The sequence below is a fragment of the Phaethon aethereus genome (assembly GCF_964289735.1).
Source record: "Phaethon aethereus genome assembly, chromosome: 3".
Classification (NCBI taxonomy): Eukaryota; Metazoa; Chordata; class Aves; order Phaethontiformes; family Phaethontidae; genus Phaethon; species Phaethon aethereus.
Window position 1 is genome coordinate 94,535,323 of NC_138576.1, and position 20,647 is coordinate 94,555,969.

The 20,647-nt window shown below is 44.5% G+C and overlaps 1 protein-coding gene across 1 annotated transcript; it reads left to right on the top strand.

Moving 5' to 3' along the window:
• Positions 1-237: 237 nt before the first annotated feature.
• Positions 238-19,329, top strand: RSPH9 (radial spoke head component 9; the record flags this gene model as incomplete). The annotated part of the gene is made up of 5 exons (XM_081998154.1): positions 238-805; positions 1,062-1,224; positions 1,795-1,924; positions 2,479-2,625; positions 19,169-19,329. Exons 1-5 carry the CDS (start codon positions 402-404, stop codon positions 19,327-19,329), a joined length of 1,005 nt encoding a protein of 334 aa, XP_081854280.1. The 5' UTR covers positions 238-401.
• Positions 19,330-20,647: the final 1,318 nt, after the last annotated feature.

A 20,647-nucleotide genomic window follows, 5' to 3' on the forward strand; every position in this document is an offset into this window, starting at 1 on the left:
CAGATCTGCCTGCACAGGCAGCTTGCCTGCAGGCTCTCCAGGGCTCCGCTTTCTCCTTCGTTGCTCCAGAGGACGCCCGCTGCTGACCCACAGACGGCGGACAGTCTCCTCGCCGCGACTGCGCTGCTCTCCTCAGCTCCCCACGGAGGGAAGGCCCGGGCCGAGGCGGTGGTTGAACCCACAGGAGGTGCCGTCGCCCCGTGTCTGCTCGGGTGCTGAGCTACTGAGGACGCCGTGGGGCACCCGGCCCAGTGGGTGCCCTCCCGCCTCACGCCCGGGGCCTGCCCGTATAGGCCCTCAGGCCGGCCCGGCCGCCCAGCAGGGGCGGTGGCTCGCCATTGTGCGCCTGCGCCCACCGGCGCCGTTTCCATGGCAGCGGAGAGGCGGGACCCGCCGTTGCCATGGCGACCGCCGCGCCACCCCCCCCCGTCGTTGCCAGGGCGCTGACTTTGATTGACACTGCGGACCGTTCCCTCCAGCGGAAGCACGCCGTCACCTTTGACCGCAGCGCCGCAGAAACGGCGCGGGCCCTGCCCGCCCGAGCGACGGTTGCCTGGCAACGGCGACGCGGAGCAGCCATGGAGGCGGCGTCGCTGCCCGCCGCACTGGAGCTGGCGGCCGGCGGCGGCGCGGGGCTGAGCCCGGAGAAGAGGGCGGTGCTGGGTGCCTCGCTGTTGCTCCTCCAGCGCGACTACCGCTTCGAGCGAGTCTGGTTCTGGGGCTGCATCCAGGGCGTGCGCGGCGCCTACTACATCGCCGAGGGGCTGGGCCCCGACCGCGCCGCGCCTCGCAGCCGCCTCTACAGGTGCTGAGGCCGGGCCTCACCGCCGCTCCATGCAGGGGACGGGCACCTCCCTGGGGAGGTGGGACCGGGGAAGCCTAAATGGCCTCGACAGGCTGGTTTGTGGGTTGAGGGGAGAAGAGAGGGGACTGGGGAGCGCCGGGGGGAGCTGCCCAGCTCTCCTGGAGGGAGCCTTGCTGTGCCCTGAGGGGTCTGGCAAGGCTGCATCGAGCCGTGTGCTTCAACGGGATTGAGCCTGTGGTGTGCTTGTCGCTGGCAGCTTGAACTGCGTGGAATGGAGCCTCCTGCCACCAGCGACCGAGGAGATGGTTGCGCAGGCTGAGCAGCTGAAGGGCCGCTTCCAGGGAGATCCTTCTTTTGAGTATGAGTACACTGAGATAAATGCAGAAGATGCTGAAAGATTGTTTGAAGATGGTAAGGAGGTAAATACAGCAAAACACTTTCAAACTCTCTTTGCTACAATTGTACCCCTCACACTGGACAGGTGGTAGCTCCTCCTCCTTCTTTGTTAAGCGGCCTGAGCCTGTGTTCAGGCAGAATACACACAATTTCCTCTTTGCCGTTATTGTGCGGCAATGGCTTCTTGATTGAACTCTTACTTCAGTTACTCCTGGAGTTAGACACAGCTCAGAAATATTATTTCTCCTTTATTTTTTATGCACAATTGGTACAGATCCTCACTGCTGTGTCTGAAGCTTTACATAGGAACTGCAAGTACCATTCTTTATAACTGAATAGACAAGCCATAAGTATCTCAAGTGAGAGGGAGGAAAGGATGAATGAAGGGAGAGACAGTTAATTCTCTGGTGAGTCTGGACTGTCTGCTCCTAGCCACATTGTTATGAGAAGAATGTTCTACTTGTGGTCCTCTTAGTGCCATTGGGCTCCAAGCTGATGAGTCTGTTGTGGTTTCTATTGTCACTTCAAGTTTATTTTCAGAAATGACAACAAGGAAAGCCCTGCCTTTAAAATTTGCCTATTTTTCTTTATAGCCCATGATCAAGGAGGAGGCCCGCCTCATAGCAACGATAGAACAGATAGACAGAGCAGTTGGTATCATCCCCCGGGGGGCATTTGTGAAGACTCCTCTTGGGTCTGTGCATGAAAACAGAAACTTTGAAGGTAAATTCCCATTGTCTTTATCAGCATCAACTGTACTTTGATCATAAAGGCTGTAAATTAAGATGACTTTCTCTAGTTGATGTTTTGACTTCAGGTTTATTTTTCCCTTGGGTAAGTTGAACAGGCAGGAGTGAATCCAATGTTCAGGTGCATGATTCAACTGTGGAAGGTGGGAGGAGAATCAGTAATGGCTCTGAGTCACTAAACGCGTAGTTTCATTTGTCTGTGTATAGTTTATGTCAGTGGTTAGCAATTTATAGCTGCAGTGAATTCTCCATCTAGATATAGGATGTAACCGAATGGGCATAGAGGGTTGGTCTTAACTCAGTGCCCATTGCTTATCTGGGACTGCAGTTAGCATGGTCTGCAATGCACAGCATTGGGGAGTGCTGCCAGCCATTTCTGGCGAGTCTTTGGTCTTCTTTGGAACCTGCTGGAGAAAGACCGTGATTCTGTCCTGTGCTGTTGGCGTTAGAGAAACAATATGACATACAATGGTATAATGTATGTTAGCCCAGCTCACTGTATTAATGGTCACCAATGGCTCTTTGCAGGTCTTTCTTTGACAGAGGCAAAAAAGTTAAGTTCCTATTTCCATTTTACTGAGCCTGTTAACCTGAAGAATAAAACCCTGCTGGAAAAGGCTGACCTGGACCCATCCACTGACTTTCTAGACTCTCTGGAGCATGACATCCCACAAGGTAAAGGTAGCAGAATCAAGCGATGCAATGAGAGGAAAGGCAGTCTGAGCCTGGGAAACACTGAGGCGACAAGGTGTTACTGTGGAGTTGGTATGCTTGGGAGAAGATCCTGTGAATCTGTAAAGGAACTTTATCCTTTACTAAATATTGTACTTAATTCCCTTTTTAAGTAATTCTAAACACTTGCAATAGTAAGATGTAAGCGTACCAGGGTTGTCACTTCCTCACAACAGGTCTGACCACACCAGCAGTTACCCCCTCTGCCTGAGTGCCAGATTCCCTCCTGGCTTCTGTAAAGCCTGTGATGGCTGGTGTCTCAATGGGGAGAGATAACTCCACCAGTGATAAAGGGAATTTATGTGGTTTGAAGTATTTCACACCTCTCATCCTACCCAGTATTGCTGCTCTTTATCTAAATGGGCTCTCATTAACACTAAGCTGATATCTTTGAGAGGCTGAATTCAAACCTTCCTTTGATAAACTGTTAGAAATGCTGGAGTGTGTAATAATCTGTACTCTAGCAGGATTACACACTGTGGAAGGAGAAAGGATCATATGCATACTGGAATGTATCTTCAGTTCACATCTCTACTGTTCTGCTGGACAACTTTTAAATATGTTTAAAGTCTCTTCCAGGGATTCCTCTGGCAGGATATTTCTCTAAAGAGACGGGAATTACTTTTTATTTGTTTCTAACTGCTTTTTACTGATTTTGCTGCATTTTTTGGATTGGGCCAAGTGTTTCCACATCCTGCTGTCTAGAACGATTCTTGGGACACAATCAGAATTTAGGTTTGGTATTTTAATTCCTGTCCTGGAGTAGCAGGATAGGATAGTAGGTGCCAGATGGAATTGGCTGGAAGGACAGTAAATTGCCAATGCTGTAAATAGCTTTTCAGACTTTGTCTCATATATATATTGCCCAATCTTTCCTTTGGCAAAAAAGAACTGATAATGAACCTAGTGAGCTCTGGCCTGAATTCTGAACATTTTTGATTGTTCAGAGCATAAACACCACTAAAATCTAAACCATTGTTCACCTTTTGGGACTGTCCTTGCTGCAGTCATTTTCCACAGGTGTAGTCTGTAGAGATTGCACATTTTTACATACACTAGCTCACTGAGTTGGCCCTTTTGACTCAAAAAGGAGTATTGCAAGGGCAGTTAGGTCCTAGATACCTCCTAAGAAAATTTTTAGCTGTGGTTTCATACAGTAGTCCAGGCGTTGCTACTCGTACATTTTTTTTTCGTCTTTTTTTCATAGGGTTTGTGGTAGGGAGACTTTTTAATTTTGTAAGGCCTGAAACCACAGAGCCACTGCACAGCAGGACATAAATCTGCCATGCTTTCTGTGTTTCCACTAGAAAACAGGCTCCACAGGCTAAGAGCCTGAAGGCTAATTTGCATCACAGAGCTCGTTTTAGCCACCTTCAGCTGTGATGGAGAATGACACCTTCAAAAGATTACAAATCTCATTCTGCAATGTTTCTCATCTAGTTCAAGGAACCAGGCAACTGGCAGGTCATGCTGTGTGTTAGATATGAACATGGCAGTTTTTGTGGAAGTCTTTAAATCAAATTCGACTCGTAGCTGTATTTTACCTAGTGGCAGATAGAAAGTGAGGCTTAGCTGTACCAGTGTCACATTTGTCTTCCTGTGGCAACCTGAGGTCTGTGTAAGGGTGAACTTTTGTCCCCTTCCCGGGAGGTTGTTGCTGTTAGTGCAGATCTTGGTCTCCACAAAAAAAGTTACCTCTCAAAGACTACCTGAGCTCAAGTGCAGCTGAGTGCTTCTTAATGGAAGAGAAGATTCATCACAGTGCCTGTGCAGCTCTGGCTGTATTGTCTTGCTCTTTTTTGGACTGAACCTGGGGATTGATGGAATGAGCATGTCAGGCAAAGGAAGTAAGACAGGAACTGGTTACAGGATCAGAAAGGCATGTAGCCTCTTTTATTTGCACTCTATCATATGCAGATAGGAGCTCTGACATTAAAGAAAGATCAACTCACCCCCCTTTAACAAGCATTCAGGTTGCCTAAAGTACTGGTTGCTTGTGAAAATATGTGTGTGTGGGGAAGAACAGAGGGCAGATACCGGCTTTCTGCTGATTTTATCAGTATGGCTCTGCCAAAGTCACTCACTCCTGGTTGCAAGACACTCAAACTCTGGTTCTTGGACTACCTTCCTTCAACTCTGTCAGAGCATGTTGGTCCTGACCCAGAGCAGATAGTGCTTTTTCTGTTTTCTGACATGTTCATATCTCTGGCAAATCCCTTCATTTTGACCTGAAGCTTTTCTTGCCTTTCTTGGCTAGATCCTCTCTTGAACAGTTATTGTCAAAGCAGAAGTAGGAATTCCCAAATCTGTAGCATCTAGAATTGTGACTGAAGTCAGAATTTCCTCTGCCCTCAACAAATACACAAAAAGTGGACTGGGGGTGAGTGACATCTGAGTGATGCTCCCCACCTGCATCAGCTAGAATTCCCCTAGCATTTTAAAAGACCTAAAGAACAAGGCTGAGATACTAAGGGCTGATTTTAACCTGTCTAAAAGTAACAACTCTGTTGGAAGAGTTTTCTTCATTAATTAGAGACTGAGCATCTGTGATGGCTGTCAAGGGGGTAACTGTCATAAAGTGTATGGTGCGTCATTATAGGAGAGCAGAGGTGTCTTACAGAATGGAAAGTTGGAGGCAGAGGGAACATTTTATGTGACAGCTGAGAGGTGGGAAGAAAGGAAGTTAAAACTGGGTTGAATAAAGGAAACAATGGTAAAAGCAGAGATTTTAGAGCAACATTGGAAAACCTGGAGTTTTATAACAAAACTGTCTGCCACCCTTATCTTTACCAGTGATATCTGTAGTGATTGCAGGTTCCAGATTCTGTCTGTGTGTCTATCAGGTTATCTGTGCACTTTAAGAGTTCAGAATATATTGCTGCTCCTCCCCTAATCATACTGTGAGTCCGTTTTTTTCCCCTTTGGTGTCTCAGCTCCCAGAGACAAGTGACTGTGTGACTTAATGTTTATTAAAAAAATAAATTTTTTAAATGATTGTGGAAATGAAGTGGGAGAACATGAACGCTGTCTCAAAAGCAAATTCAATCAGTTTATCTCCTTTAAAATCTCCAGCTCTCCAAGCCAAAGTCATGAATTTGGGTGGCCTGACTCATGATTTTTGAACATGGTGGAGTTGCAATACTGATCTTCTGTCACCAGAGTATCAGATCATGTAATGGTCCATTCTGATCCAAATGGCCAGCTGGCCAGAATGTTGCATGCTGGGATCTGTAGGTTTTGCTGGCCATATGTCTGCATTAAAGATAAGCTTGTTTGCTCTAGTCTAAGCAGACAATCTGCTCAACTTTATGCACAATTAGATGTAGCCTTTCAGCTGCTGGCAGACTGCCAGCATGGTCCTTTCTGCTGCATGGAGTTTGGCACCCTGGGCGATAGGAACTAGAGTTGTGGCCGTTTTACAGGTGCTTGTAGATAATGGAATGGCAAAGCAAACAGCAATAATTCCTAGCATGCCTACAGCATTTTCACTTGATGACCTAATGTTGTGTAGATATAATAGTTACTTCTCAGGCATTGGCATGATGGGGAAAGTGAAAATGGAGGGGGAAGGATGATTTTACGGTGACCATGGTATCTCGTCAGGCAATTTTACATTCTGCGAGGATAAAGGAAAGGGATGGAAGAAAGCCCAAGGTACTAGTGTAGAATGAAAAGCTTAGCAGGAAGTGAATAGGGGATGGAGAATTCAGCTCTTTGGCGCTTTCAAACTACAGTTCAGAAAAAGCAATAACTTGACTCTGAAGGTTTGTTACAGCTTACTGACTCAGATCACTTTGATATGGAGATAAGGGACACCAGCAGGGCACTGTTAAAAACTGATGCGGGAGGGGAGGTATGTCAGAGGCAAAGAGAAAGAAAAATGTAGATAGGAAAAGATATGATTAGAAATAGGATTTATATGAGAAGAGTTTATTTGAAAGTCATGACTCCAAGTCAAGAAATAGCTGCTTTTGGCTGAAAGCCTACCATAGTTCACTGATGGAGTAAAAGTAGGAATTTGAATTAAAAAAAAAAGCAATATAAAAGGAAATGCAGAAAGTTTGGAACAAGTAATGATTGATACATAACTGGAGGTGATAATGAGTAGAAAATGACAAAGGAAGCCAGGATAAACTGGAGTAATCCATGACAACTGTAAGGAAGATTTTTTTCAAGCATATTGAGAGGAAAAGAAAGCATAGGAATGATACTGGAAACTGTCACTAAACTGTGATGGTAAAAAGGCTGATAAGAATGTGGAAGGGCAGAAATGCTCAGTAATTTTTTCTGTGTTGTTTTTGGAAAGAATGAGGACTCGCATCAAATGAAGACAATAAAATACTGTTTTAGAATTGTTTTCAGACTATTTGTTAAGGGAGGCTGGTGTTAGGCAACCTTTTCTGTTTGTCAAAAGATGAAAATGGCAGAGACAGATAAGTTACTCCTGAAATCATTATCTCAGGAGACATGTGGCTAACCTTTAATAAATCCCAGCATTGCAGAAATATTCCCCTCAACTGATCTTAATTAGTAGTTGTGATTCAGAAATCACTGAACGGGTATATTTCTGGAAGGGGTTAGGAGGGGCTTCAGCTGGAACCAGTGCCAGTACTGATATTCTTCAACTTATTTATAAATGATCTAGAAGAGAGACAAATAATGGTAACAGCAAGATCGCTACAGAGATCTGGTAAATAAAGTACATTTTGATGTAGCTACCTGCAAAATCACATATCTAAGAGCAGGTATTGGAAGCCAGACTCGGATTCTGGAAGCTGTGGCTGTGAAAGGAAATCCAGGCACAACCCACTGAACATCAGCTCCCAGTCTGATCCCAAGACTTAAAAGGCTAATTTGATCCGTAGATATATAAACAAGGGCGTAGCAAACAGGAACAGGGAGGTGACTACTTTTACATACACTGTTAGTGGAATCAGAACTGGATTACTGCACATTGCAAAACTAGAGAGTTGCAGTAAAGAGCCACAAAATGATTCAAGGGCTGGTGAGAGACATAAACAGTTCAGTCTGTTTATCTTACGGAAAGGAACATGAGAATGACTGTATTACACTGTGTAAATACTCCATGGAGTTTCAGTATTGGGTACTGAAGATCAATTTAGTATAGCAGAGAAAGGCATAACAGGAATCAGCAGCTAAAAATTATAGCCAGAAAAACTAAAATTAAAAATTAGGTACAAATTTTAACAGTGAAATGATTACTAGCTAGCAACTGCAACGGATGAGTCTGTGTCTCTTGGTATCTTAGCATCATGGTGGACGTCTACCCAGGAATTGTGTTTTAGCCAAATACAAATAGTTGCTAGTCCCAGACATGAGTAACTCAGTTCAGTTTAATGGGCAGTGGTATGCAGGAGTTCAGAACAGATGATTTCCTGGTACACCTGGCTGTAAACTTGACAACAGCCATGGAGGGTGGTGTTTAGCTTGGGTTTCTTCGTTGTCAGTGACAATAAGTCAAAGGTGATAAGGTGACAGTGGGTTCCTGAGGCAGTGACTGTAAGCACAGGACTCTCAGTACAGTTGGCTTTGCTTTCTGAACTATGATGCCTGAGGGCTCAAAAGAGGACTGATGAGATTCCTGACATCACTGTCCATTGTGGAGGGTTAAGTGGGGGAAGTTGAGACCTTTCAGGTGTAACTGCTAACTCTGTAATGCTGGGAGAGATTTTATAGCATCATTCTAAATGGGATAGAGTAGCAGGGTGGATCACTTGCTGTTTCAAGATTCAGGTAGAGAAGAAGTGCCTAGACAGAAGATCATTTCAGCTCCTTTACCCCTTTGACTGTGGAGGAAGTGACAGCCACTCAGTCTTGTAGCTCTATTTCTTCACCGGAAAGTGCAGTGTTTTTGCAGCATTCCTTATACAGCATTACAAAGGTATTTGTGACTATTTCCCTGGCTGAAGACTTTGGGCGCTAGCCTTTCTATAAACTTGCTGAACAGTAGCCTGGGTTAGTATTCTAACCTCCTGTCCTCTGAGCTTCATTAGCATGCTCTTTATCAGTTTAGCAAAATGGTGCTCAATGGGTCCTTGAAGATGGAGAGGTCTAAGTAGGAGATAGTTTCGTTTGGCCAGTTTGGTAGCCCCATCTTGGGTGCCCCAAAAGCCCAGGTACTGGGAGGAACAAGGCCAGGAGTCTCGAACATGCTTTATCTCCATGCATTAACACAGCTAATTAACTCCGTTTCGACCCTTCCTCCAGGCGATTAAGCCTCTATCAGCCTCTGTCTCCAGCCATTTGAAGATTCTGTGTCTGCAGAGGTATTTACAACCCCCAGCTAGCCAGCTGAGAGCAAGTCGGCTGGTTATCAGGGCTCTAAGACAAATGGCTGCCTATCTCCCCAGTGGCCTTGCAAAAGCCAGCGAAGTGCTATGCTGTGCTGGCCACCTACTTTCACCCAGCCTCCCTTCTCTACTAACATTTCACAGATGTGACCTGAGCCCTCCCCTTTCATTGCTTAACAATAAGCAGCACCTCCCCAGCTCTGTGAAAGCTGAGAGCAAGAGCACTTTACTTCTTAGCCTGCCAAGAGCCACACGGGGACAAGGCTTTTCAAGCTGTCTCACCGAAATCCAAACTAAAAGACCCATAATGAATGGGAGGGCAGTGCTTTGTGTTAGCAAGGATAAAAAGAGGTAGCCAAAACGTAGACCGAAATAGCTAATGTGGCTCACAGCTATCCTCATTCCTGTTTAGGAGAGGTGATCCTTAGGCTGGGTGAATGTGTGAAACTGAGGTACAGTATCCCGGTGGAGTTACCTGACATTTATACAAGTGGTTTTAACACACAAGCTTTATAACACAGAGGTACAGAAGGAGAAAAACAGATTAGCGTGCATCAGAACAGTCGGCTTTCAGATGTGAGAATCGAACCGAATAGCTGGCTCAGTGGGTTATTAGTTAAAGCATTGGTACCTGAATTTCTCTGTTAAAACTGAAGTCAGCCACTCCTAGAAATAATTCTAGGGTGGCCATAGCTGCTACCTTCCAGCAGGGCGCACTATGGTGCCAGCATTGTCAGTCCTGAGCACAGAAAATCAAACCACAGAAAAGAAAAAATGAGAAAGAAAAACACCAAGAGCAGCATCAGATTGAGGAGAAGGTAAGGTCTGAGTTCCCAGGCTGTGTGTCATATATTGACCTCCTGAACTGTAGGTACAGAGAGGAGACTCTGTCCCTTCCAAGCTTAGGCAATTTCTGGAATGGTCACTGGACTTTTCAATAGCTTTTTTAGCATCCTTAGTGGTCACAGGCATGTAATGGACATACACAAATACATAAGCATGTCTCCTACACCCTTCAAAAGTAGAGACACTCTTAATTTTTGCTAGTGATGTGTGGACTGGGGAGTCTTTAGAGGCTAAGGCCACTCCTTCAGTGACCCAAGAGAGTTGCCTGGGAGCAATATAAGATGTTGTCCCTCCTACAGCCGGGGTGCTGCCAACTCAGGAGTTCAAGATCAGACTGGAACCTCTCATGTGGCGGCACAGCAGGAGGACTCCAGAGCCAGCTAGTATTATTTGACTGGCTGTCCATGGTCTGCTTTGATTTCTGGAAAGGAGTCTGTTTTCCTTGGGCTTTGTGTGTATGGGTAATAAAGCAGTGCATTCAGGGCTTTTGGGTCCTGGGTCTGCATCACCTCGGGGGTCTTGTTTAGTCAGAGGCCCTGGATGAGTTTATACTGGAGCAGGGCTGCCCCTCAACTGAGAGCTGTGGTGGAGTCTTTCACCCTCCTGACTGCTGCAGTGAAAGAATGAGGACAGAAGCAGAGTCTTCATAGCAACTTTCCAGGGTTTGTATTTAAAGCTTTTTCCTCCTCAGTAAAAGAAATCATTGCCCACCCTGTCTCCATTTCAGCTCCTGGTTCATTGGACATGAAAAGGAGATGAACTTCTTGCTGAACTGATGGGAAATGCTGGTAAAGTCTCTTAGAACCAGAAGTTGTAGTTTTATCACCACATCAGTCAGCCTTGGCCTAACCCTTTCTCTAGGGAATGATGAAAAATTACTTGCAGTGGAAAGCCTAGGGCAGATTGTGTGTCACTGAAGTCAGAACGAGGTCAGCTTTTGCTAGGAGTGATCTGGTTCTGAAGGGGCTTCACGTAAGGAATGGCAGCTCCTGCCTGCACAGCAGTTGGCATTGGTGCCAGCCCTGCATATAGCTTTGTTTTGCTGTTTGCTGCCCCTTCGGCCATAGAACTTTTGCAGGGAGGAAGTCAACAGGCATTGTCTTGTTTTACTGTACACAAATATCATATTCTGTATGCTGAAGGGGTGTTTGCCTGTGTGTAGAGAGAGGGAAAAGGACAAAGGACAGTTGATCTATGGGTATATTTGTACAGCAGTTGTGCTGTGCAGAGATAGCTAGGCTATCCCAGGCACTAGAAGATGCTTAGCCATCTTTAGTGTTCAGGATTAGCATGAATATCAACACAACTGCACTGTGCTGTGTGGATATGCTCAGTCTGACAGTCTTCTCAGAAACTGGTAAACTCTTCAGGTGATTTGGGCCAGAATTCGTATCTAGTTTAGTATGAAAACATTGACAGTTTATAATCCGTGCCATCTGTTCCTTGTCCTAAACCCTTTTAACTAGTCCTGCTAACTTGATGATGAGGTAAGAAGTCCAACCAGGCGACTGACAGGGCTTGTAGCCTTGCCCCTCCTGCAGGAGAGTGAACTGGATGTGCTCTAAGCATTTGGTGGGTTTTGAACACAACTGCTTTGTGTTCTCTCAGAATTCAGAGATCAATGTGAGGTTCTTTGCCCCTAATCCAGCCCCTGTTCATCATTATCACCTCCTTAAAGTGGCCAGTGCTTTGTTATCAAGAGAGGGGAAATCTTACAAGGTGGCCATAATCTCCTCTAAGAGTGAGACAGATATTCTCCCGTGGGTAAGAAAGTGACAGTGACCGAAAGCTCTAGGGGGAAGCAGGCTAGAACAAAGCTGTCCATTGCATCCTTTCATCAAACTGTTAATCTTTCTTTCAAAGACATCACATTTGTTTGATGACAAAAGCTCCAAAGAAGCTGAATTGAGCCTGAAATCCTGTAGCAAGATTTAGAGGAAGCGTCTTTCATTCAGAGCAGGGAGGGGAGAGGGACTCCTTCTTTTTCTTCCTACCAACCAATGGGCTCACAGGAGCCCACGAAGGTGACGGATTAATGCAGGGGCTCCCCAGGTAGATGCTACGTGACTCCTGGCACGCTCCAAAAACGTTTCCACAGCGACCAGCTGAACAAGAAATATGGAGTGCGACGGGATCCAGCATTACCCTGTGCTTTGCCACTCTGAGAGATTTCTAAAATTACTACAGAAGACCCAAGATACAATGATCTGTACTGTAGTTGTCAGAATCCAAATAGAAGGGATTTTAATCAGTTTTTCCTACTCCTTATAAGTTTTGATTGCATATTGTCTTGCTGTTTCCTCTAGTGCACAGCCCCATTCCAAATCTTTGTTCTGAACGTCTCTGTGTAAAGTCTGCATCTTTTTCTTAACAAAACCAAAAAAACCCAGTAAAGAGCATTCTAGCTCTAATTATTAGGTGGATTTAGGACTAAAGGGCAAACTAACTAGGCTAATAAGGGAGGCTGTCATTTGATGTGTGTTACTTCTGTGCTAGCTTTTTCAGTCCCATCCTCTGCTGCTCATTTATGTCTGTGTATTGTCCCTTCTTTTGTGTTGGCATTGCTGGCTGCGCAACCAGATTCCAGCTGGAAAAATAACTTTATTTTTGGCTAGACTATTTTTCAGGCGGATCATTTCCCTGACCTGGTTCACTGAGCAGTAAAACACTTCTGTGGTCTCTATGATGGAAGTGATGAAGGGGGGAATAAGGGTTTGAGTGCAGAGGCTGCTTCAACTGGATTAAGCAGCACTGTTGTCAGATGTCTTAAGTATGGCCTGAATTTTACCCAGTACTTGGAAGCACCTGAATACAGTGCATCCAGGACAACATTGCAATCCCTGAGTCTTCCTTGTCAGCAGGAAACAGGTACTTTGTGTGTAAGTGAAAGGCCCAGGCAGGCCTGTCTTAATAATTTGTGCTGCAGAGGTGTCCCCTGTTGGAGAGGATAATGGAGAGAAAAAGCCTCAGAAGTATCATCATTTTACTTTGAGGTTTGGGCATGGCTGTATTTGTGTGTCAACGACGTGGCAGGCATTAGGACCGCAAGAGCTGCTTGGCAGCATCTGACTGTTTGTAAGCTGTGTTTTCCTGGCTCTGGTGTCTTTTTAAAATAGGACTGAACCTGCAATCAGTCTGTGTTTTTATTTAATTATTATTAAATAGTTATATGGGGAATTGGAAATATTGACAGCAGTGTTAACATATGGGGTGCAAGTGGTGTGTCAAGCAAATGAAAAAGATTTAGTCTGCAGCCAGTAAGTGGCATGAAAGAGTTTGGGCCCCACATAAGAGTGTTTAGATGTGTTCTTATGGCTGGTAGGCTGTGCATGAAATGTCCGTGTGGCAAAATTTGTTGAGAGACAGAGCACAGTGACCTTTCATTACAGCTGCTCTGTTTTGCAATTTGTCTTTGTTCCCTACAGACAGCAAATTAGAAGTAGGAAGCTCTTCCCAGTGTAGGATTTTCTGTTTGAGGGAAATGGAAGCTAAATCCCATGGGTGTAGTATGGCTTTCTCAGAGCTAAGTGCTTGGGGTCATGCAGCCAAGCAGCAGCTGCTTTTGCAAAGGAAAACAGCTTTCTTGCCCCTCTCTGGGTGTTAATATTTGTCCTGTAACTCAGTACTTCACTCTCACTCAGGACTGACTGCAGCAAGGTATGTTATAACCTGCTCTTCTGGCAGCACATAGTGTCAATGGTAAGTGCAACCATGCTGTAGCTGCTTTTCCCTTGAGATATTTCCGCCCTTGAAGATGAATTGATAATGTCACTTTTATGACCCTCTTTTGCGAGCTTTTGCGACATGGAGCCTCTGTATCAGGCTGTCTAGCTTTTAAAGCTGTTTCTTCTCAAGCCTGTGCTGAAATGAAGCATTGCTGAATCACCTCCAAAGCAGCAATGTTATGAGAGGTCATACTGAAAGTGGACCAGTTACGGCAGGAAAGTTCTTCTGCAAACAGGCCTCTTAAAAGGCTTTTGTCTAAAAGCTAATGTCTCACGTACCCTATTGCCTCTGTGAATTACTGGATTCAACCCATAGCTGAGACAGGCATGAGGGATGAGACAGGGATTTCTGTTGGTGGCTGGAAAGGAAGAAGAAGCTGAGAAGGAGGTTGACTTTTGAAATTCAGCCCTGGTGTCCTGGCAGCTGTTGAAGGGCCATAAAAAAGGCAGTGGTTTAACACTGGGTGACCATCAGGATCTTCAAAGCACTTTCTTGTTTGGGAAAGATGTACGGAACTCCTCAGAATTCCTGCCTGTGTTTTGGAGGGGTGGAGGCTGTAGCCTTATCCAAAGAGGGAATAGGAAGCTCCAGATCTTCATCCAGCGGATATTTTTCCCATGCTCTTTCCTCCCACACAGCAGCTCCCTCCCTTCCCTTCTGGAGCAGCAACAGGCAATAGTTTCGGCACAGACAGTGCTTGGCTTCTTTAGGTTTGCTGGGTGCAGCTTAAGAATTAACTTGCTTTTTAAAAAAATGTATTTTGAAGAATGGAAACCTCACCAGAGCAGTGTTACTGTAAGAAATCTCTAGCGTGAGAGGAATGACCTCCAGTTCCCTGCACCTCAGTGAGCTTTACATGATGCGTGAGGTTAACTCTGCTGCGTGATTTAGGGACAATACAAGCTACAGTTCACACGTAGATGCAAATGAAAATCAGTATTTAACTCTAAGAAAGCCAGCTTTTACTTGCTCTCTCCTAGTTCTAGTTGTATTCCTTCCAATGAAAATAATAATAATCTTAAATTTTTTTCCAGACAATTTTTATCCAGGAGTCTTGGTGTACCTTACAGACTGATGCTCTGAGCTTCCCAGCTTCCATATTGTCTGACACAGGGGCAATGACAGGCACAGGGACTGTCATGGGATATTCTGAGCCAATGTTAGCAAGGATTTGAACCCAGCATCATGCTTCTGCATTTTTATAGTAATACAGACCTACACATACCTATGCAATGATTTTACTCTAAAAGCCATTTGTAATAGCAAGGAAGTTAAAAAAAAAAAAAAAAGGCTAAAATCAGCGTTTAATTTTCATAATTCTCTTCATCTCTTTCGATATGAGGCTTTCTAAGGCTTTCTTTTGAAGGAGGAAAGGCATATTAATTTTAAGTTATTACTTCATACTGTTCATTAGGTACTGAGTAAAGTACTTTTAGAGTGGTTTATGACATTATTTCAAACTCCTACAAGAAAGGCGGGCCTAAAAAACCATGTTGTTGTTTGAAGATTGTGAGATTTGAGCAATGATGGAAGAGAATACAATTGTCTTGGATCTTTCAAGGAGAACAACTTTCTCCATGTCTCATGAGTTCACATATTAATTTTGTTTTCTGGACCATTTCCTCAAATGCTGCTAATGTGGTGAGGTATGGAAAAAAAAAGTACTGAGATAATTTCTTCCTTTAAAGACCAAAATAAGCAGATAGGTTCCAGAACTTTAATGTGGTGTCTTCCTAGAAGGCAGACATCAGCATTGTGTATCAAATACAGCTTCTGAACGGGTTTTGTGTGTTGCAAAAGTCCAGCCTGGAAAAGTGTACTGAATAAAACACCTTTGATAGGTTAGAAAAATGTCCCCAGTGATCTGGTTAGTAAAAGATGGAAGGTGGTGGTGGTGCTGCTGTTTGGCTCTGCAGAATAAAGAGCAGCTCTATGATTAATCATTATTCTGGCTGAAAACAGGATCTGAGGTGAAAATGACTTTGCAGTTTCTTATAATTTTTCCTGTCCTCAATCTATGTTGCATTGGTCCAGCTGCGATTGCCCTTAAGTAACCTGCTTGTTTTGTTCACGTCCTCATTTCACAGAAGACTTGCACAGCATCAGCAAAACTTTATTGTCCATATTTGCATAGACCTAGATGAAGAATCAAGGATCAGAGAAGAGCTGGAAAGTATAAGCTTTCCAAGAGTTTACAGCTTGGACAGACAGTAGGGAAATGAAGCAGCTGCTCATCACAGCCTTCAGAGGTCTAGCATAAAAGTGAATGGAGCTGTCTTCAATTACATCTGTCTATTTCTGCCAGGTGTGAAGGTGCAATTGAAGTTCCTTTGATCAGCAGTTAACTGCTGATGAATACTCTGAAAAGACTCATAATCCTGTGTGACACTAGGTAAATGTTCTGAGATCATGAATCCATGTACTGTATTGCCCCAGAGCATAGATACAGGGATTTAATCAAGTTGAACTTGATTTACTCTCCCTTCTCTGCAAATTTATCCAACAAAATGAAGTCTGAATCCAGATACAGTTCCTGAGAGCATCAATATCCTTGTTTTGCTTCTCACCTTTCCCACTTGTTACGCTCCAGGCATTTCTTTTTATTCTTTGTAAGTTGTTTGGGGCAAAAGGTTCATCTGTGTATGTGAACATATATACACAAGCTATCACATGTACATAGGCTGCTGGATGCTTCCAGTATGTTGGGAGGCATTAGCAAACTGAATAATCCCTAAAGGCTTTCACCACCCAGCATGTCAAGGCACAGTCCTATTGACAGATGTGCTTCTCACAGGACTGGTCCTAAATCAAAGACAATAAGAGTTCCTCATTTCATTATATTCCTGTTAGAGAAACTCTTCCAAAAGTTTACAGTTCACCCCTGCAAACCAACGTATAAAGCTGCTGCAAGAACCACCAGTATTTGGATGAAGAGCTTGCAGATAATTTCTGCAAGTTCAAGGTGGAAGAACCCTGCACTGAATGCAAAGCCAGTTCAGTGTTCCAAGGAAAAATGGAAAAAGTTATTTGTCACAATTACATTCAGACCTATTTGCTTGCCACTTCTTTCTCAATGCCCATGTGCATAGTCAAGCTACTGCCACTAGCAAATGCTGAAAACGTGTAGAGTCAAGTTCAGGAAACTGTTTGAGAGCTTGTCCTTTGACAGCAGATGGCTGTAGTGCTTCAGCCACCAGATGATCTGCCTTGTAGTGGTGTTCTTCATCTGCGTTTCCATGCTGTCCAAGTAGTAAAGTTTCTTAAGAACATGCAGATTTTGTCAGAGATCCAGTCAGTCAGAATTTGTAATCCCAGTGGCTGAACCATAATATGTGTATTTACTCCAAGTATGACAAAGATTCAATCCAGTTTGTGTCCATCTGAGTGGCACCGGAGAGACTGCATGGGAGGTTGGGCTTGCTGTGTATGTGAAACCACTGCTCGTGAAGACAGTAGCTCATGCTTTAACTAGGACCTGCGCAAAGAATGTCACAGTGCAAGAAAGGTGAAAGATGGCACACACCTGTACTGATCCTGACCTATGTTAAGTAGTGCTTTGCTTTACTGCGATTCCAGCTGCTTGTCTTTAGTGCAAACATTCAACTGAGTGAGTCAGAAGTAAGCTCTCCAGTGCAGAAATCTCCTGAGTCTTTAAAGACTGTGAATGTCTTCTTTGTACTTCTATCCTGCAGCCAGAGTCAGTTTGTTAGGAAGTCAGTCACGGAAGGTAGCCATTCTTGCTGTTCATTTAGTTCCATGGTTGCACATAACTGGAGAGGGTACTTTGAAAGGTAACAGATCAAACATGACACGGGACTTATGTTGTGCATATTATGGTATAACAAACCTGTGGAAGGAGACAGGGGAAACAATAGGGGCCAAGAAACCCTTGAAAAGTACAGAAAGACAAAGAGAAGAGATAAGTAACAGGTGAGCAGCACAGCTCACGACACCTGGTTTTACAGGGCTTTGAATTGTGTTGTTCCTTTCTGATTCTGCAGTCACCATAGATACATTTCCCCTCAACTTCCCTCCTCCCTCAAGCCCTCAACTACTGTAGTTTGCCATGAACTGCATAAGAGACTACATGTACCGCAAGCGAGCATGCACAAGCCCAAAGCTGCACAAACACCCATTGCCCAGCTAGGTGCTGCCTCTTGGCTGCCACGTGAGCCAAACAGCCTGCGCTTCCTCGCAGCCGCTGTCAGACCAAACAAATAGCTTCAGGAGCTGCAGTCAACCCCTGGGCCATGTCCTATGGAGACCTGTTTTAGGAACTTGCAGTGTTAAAGCCCTTCAGCCTTTTGTCGGATGTGACTAAAATTGGACAAGAGTCAGAAGGTAGTGGGAGGGGGAGGACTGGCAGCTGACAGCAATCACAGAAGCCCTTCCCCAGGCTAACCATGACATGAGTAAGCATGAGTCATAGCATAAATTGATGAGCCTAAAATTATCTACAAGGATGAATACCGTCTAACTGGCCCAACACATTATGGGCTTTCTGCCTTCTCTGGTATTGGCAGGTTTTGGCTTTGGGTACAGATAGGCTGACTGCTTGACTCTAGGCCAGTAACAGCCTGACAGCTCCAACTGCATTTTTTTTTTTATTTGGGCCTGCTGCTTTTACTTTTACATGGAGATTCAGCAGCAACCTTCTTCCCTACAGTGCCCTCTAGGCATTACTGATTTGGTGCTGAAGCTGGTATTTTCTTCTGGCAGCTCCTTGCCCTCTGGCATTGAATCCAAGATAGTCCAGCCCCCTCCCCTCCAGCATTGTTCCCAGGCTGTCGTGTCAGACAGCAAAACAAATACTCAGTGGCTCAGAGCTCCTTGCATCCAGGAGAAATTGCATTTTCACACTGGCTCTGAACCTCCACTGCAGAGCCAAAGCAAAATTAATGCGGAAACTAATCCCTTTGCCCCTACCACGCACATCCTTTTCAATGGTGGATCCAAGAAAGACTGAAGAAAATTAACCTTTTCTGTAAATTTCTCTTGAGATAGGAAATACCCTGCCTTTCACTTTCTCTTCTTCTTCTTTTCCACCCACTGCATCAGGGAAACCAGTCTTCTCTGGAGCAGGAAAGCACCTTCTTATTCTTCCTACTACTAATGCTACAAGTTTATTTTAAGAAATTTCATACCTATGCAGGATTGCTATAGCTATCTTGGCTCTTTATAGCTATTAGCTAGACCAAGTAGGGGATAGAGCTTGTTAAAGTAACTGCTGCCCACTCAGAAGCAGACAAGAATACCTGAAGCCTCTCCTAGGGATCAAGTATACAAGTCTGGAGCTCCAGGGGTCCCTTCCTGTGACACATATGACATTGCCACCATAGCCATGGGAATATGCTACTGTGTGAAACTAGATGCAGACATGTGGAAATGAGGGCAGCCTGTAATACTAAATTGACAAAAGAAGAAAGGGTATCAAGGTTTCTGGTCTCCCTGATTTCCCTCTTTTCAGGGTGTCACAAACTTCAGTGCACTGTGAAGCGGTCAGGCAGAACCCACCTCAATCCTCCCAGCTTAGCAACAGCTTGCTCCAGGAACGCTGTCTCCTTCTCCTTTGCAGTGACTCATTAGCACATGTTCTTGCACAGGCTCCTGGACTGCCCAGCTAGAGAAGGGAGGCACTGTGGTGGTGCTGCGGAGCTTGCTGTGGCTGGGACTGACATTCTACCATGTCCCAATGACCAAGCAATATGGCTACATCTACTTTGGCACTGGCGAGAAGAACTTAGATCTGCCCTTCATGCTGTGACTCTCCTGTCTGGAATGAGGACTTGAGAACATTTAGATTTTATACTTAGGAGATTTTTTTTTACTGCTTGTTCTAATAAATGTGTGAAACCTCTGCGCTTTGAGCAGGATTCTTTCTTTTGTGTCTGGACTCTGGCCCTGATTCTTCTCCTAGGACTTCACTGTAATCCTCCCTCAACTCCAGATTGAACTCCCTGTAATGTGTCACTACAGAACCTTTACATAGTAACACATGGCATTTTCTTCCATGGCGGGCAAAGCCCTACGTCAGAAATCAATCCTAGGCCATCTCTGTCTCATTACAAAGGCACCATGCTTACACAAAAACTCATTTGGAGACAAGAGAAATGAACACCTGCAGTCACCCATGTATGACAAACAAAAATAGTTTCTGTCTTGGAGTCCGAGTAGAAAGCTAATACTCGAAGGAATCTCTACTAAGCCCTGAACTCCAGAAAGGCATATTGAAGTGAGGAGAGTATTTTGGTTTTCAGATGCTAGGTTTCACCAAAATTAGAAGGGTCTTTCCAGCTCATGGCACTGAACTGTAGAAGAAAATGAACTGTGAGCATCACCTGGTCTTTTGCAAAATGTGCTCGTTCAGGTTCATCTCAAGGCAATGGTTTAATCCAGTGACTTTTCCATTAGTAAAACTCACTAAGCAGAGCTACCTGGGCTAGAAGACATAGTAATTTCTGTACGTAGAAGAAAGAAAAATCCTTCCTTTCTGAAGGGCTGTAGATTTCAAAGCTTCATAAAATAGAGATGGTCAGCCAGAGATTTTATCTCAGTAGTTAATGAAGTCTTGGCTCTGTCTCCCAAAGCAAAAAGATCTTGGCCAGCTCAAGGGGCTGAATGTAGGGCTTGCATTTCACAAAGTAAGGCTAAAAAGAACCATTATAATCCAATTTGATTTCCTGGGTAATATGGGTTTATCCTTACCCTTTGCTCCTGTCCATGCCAATAAGCATTAGCAGATGAATCTGATGAAAGCAGTACAAAGTTAAGTGGCATAGTAATACATAAAAAAAGCTGCGTTGATTTGTAGCCCCCAGATAAATATAAAAAAAATGGAGTCAAAGCAAGAATGACCCTGAAAAATTTAATGAGCCTTTCACACCAGGCCCGTAAGTAGCATTTCTCAATTAGCAGTGGTCAGTAGGTGGAAGGTGCATACAGGTACTGGACAGGGAGAGAAACGGTGCAACCTTTTAGTTACAGGATGGAAAATTATGCACATCTATCAGCCCCAAACTATCCCAGGAAGCAGCCATATCACTGACAGGAAATACTTGTGGCAAATATATTTGCAAGGGGAA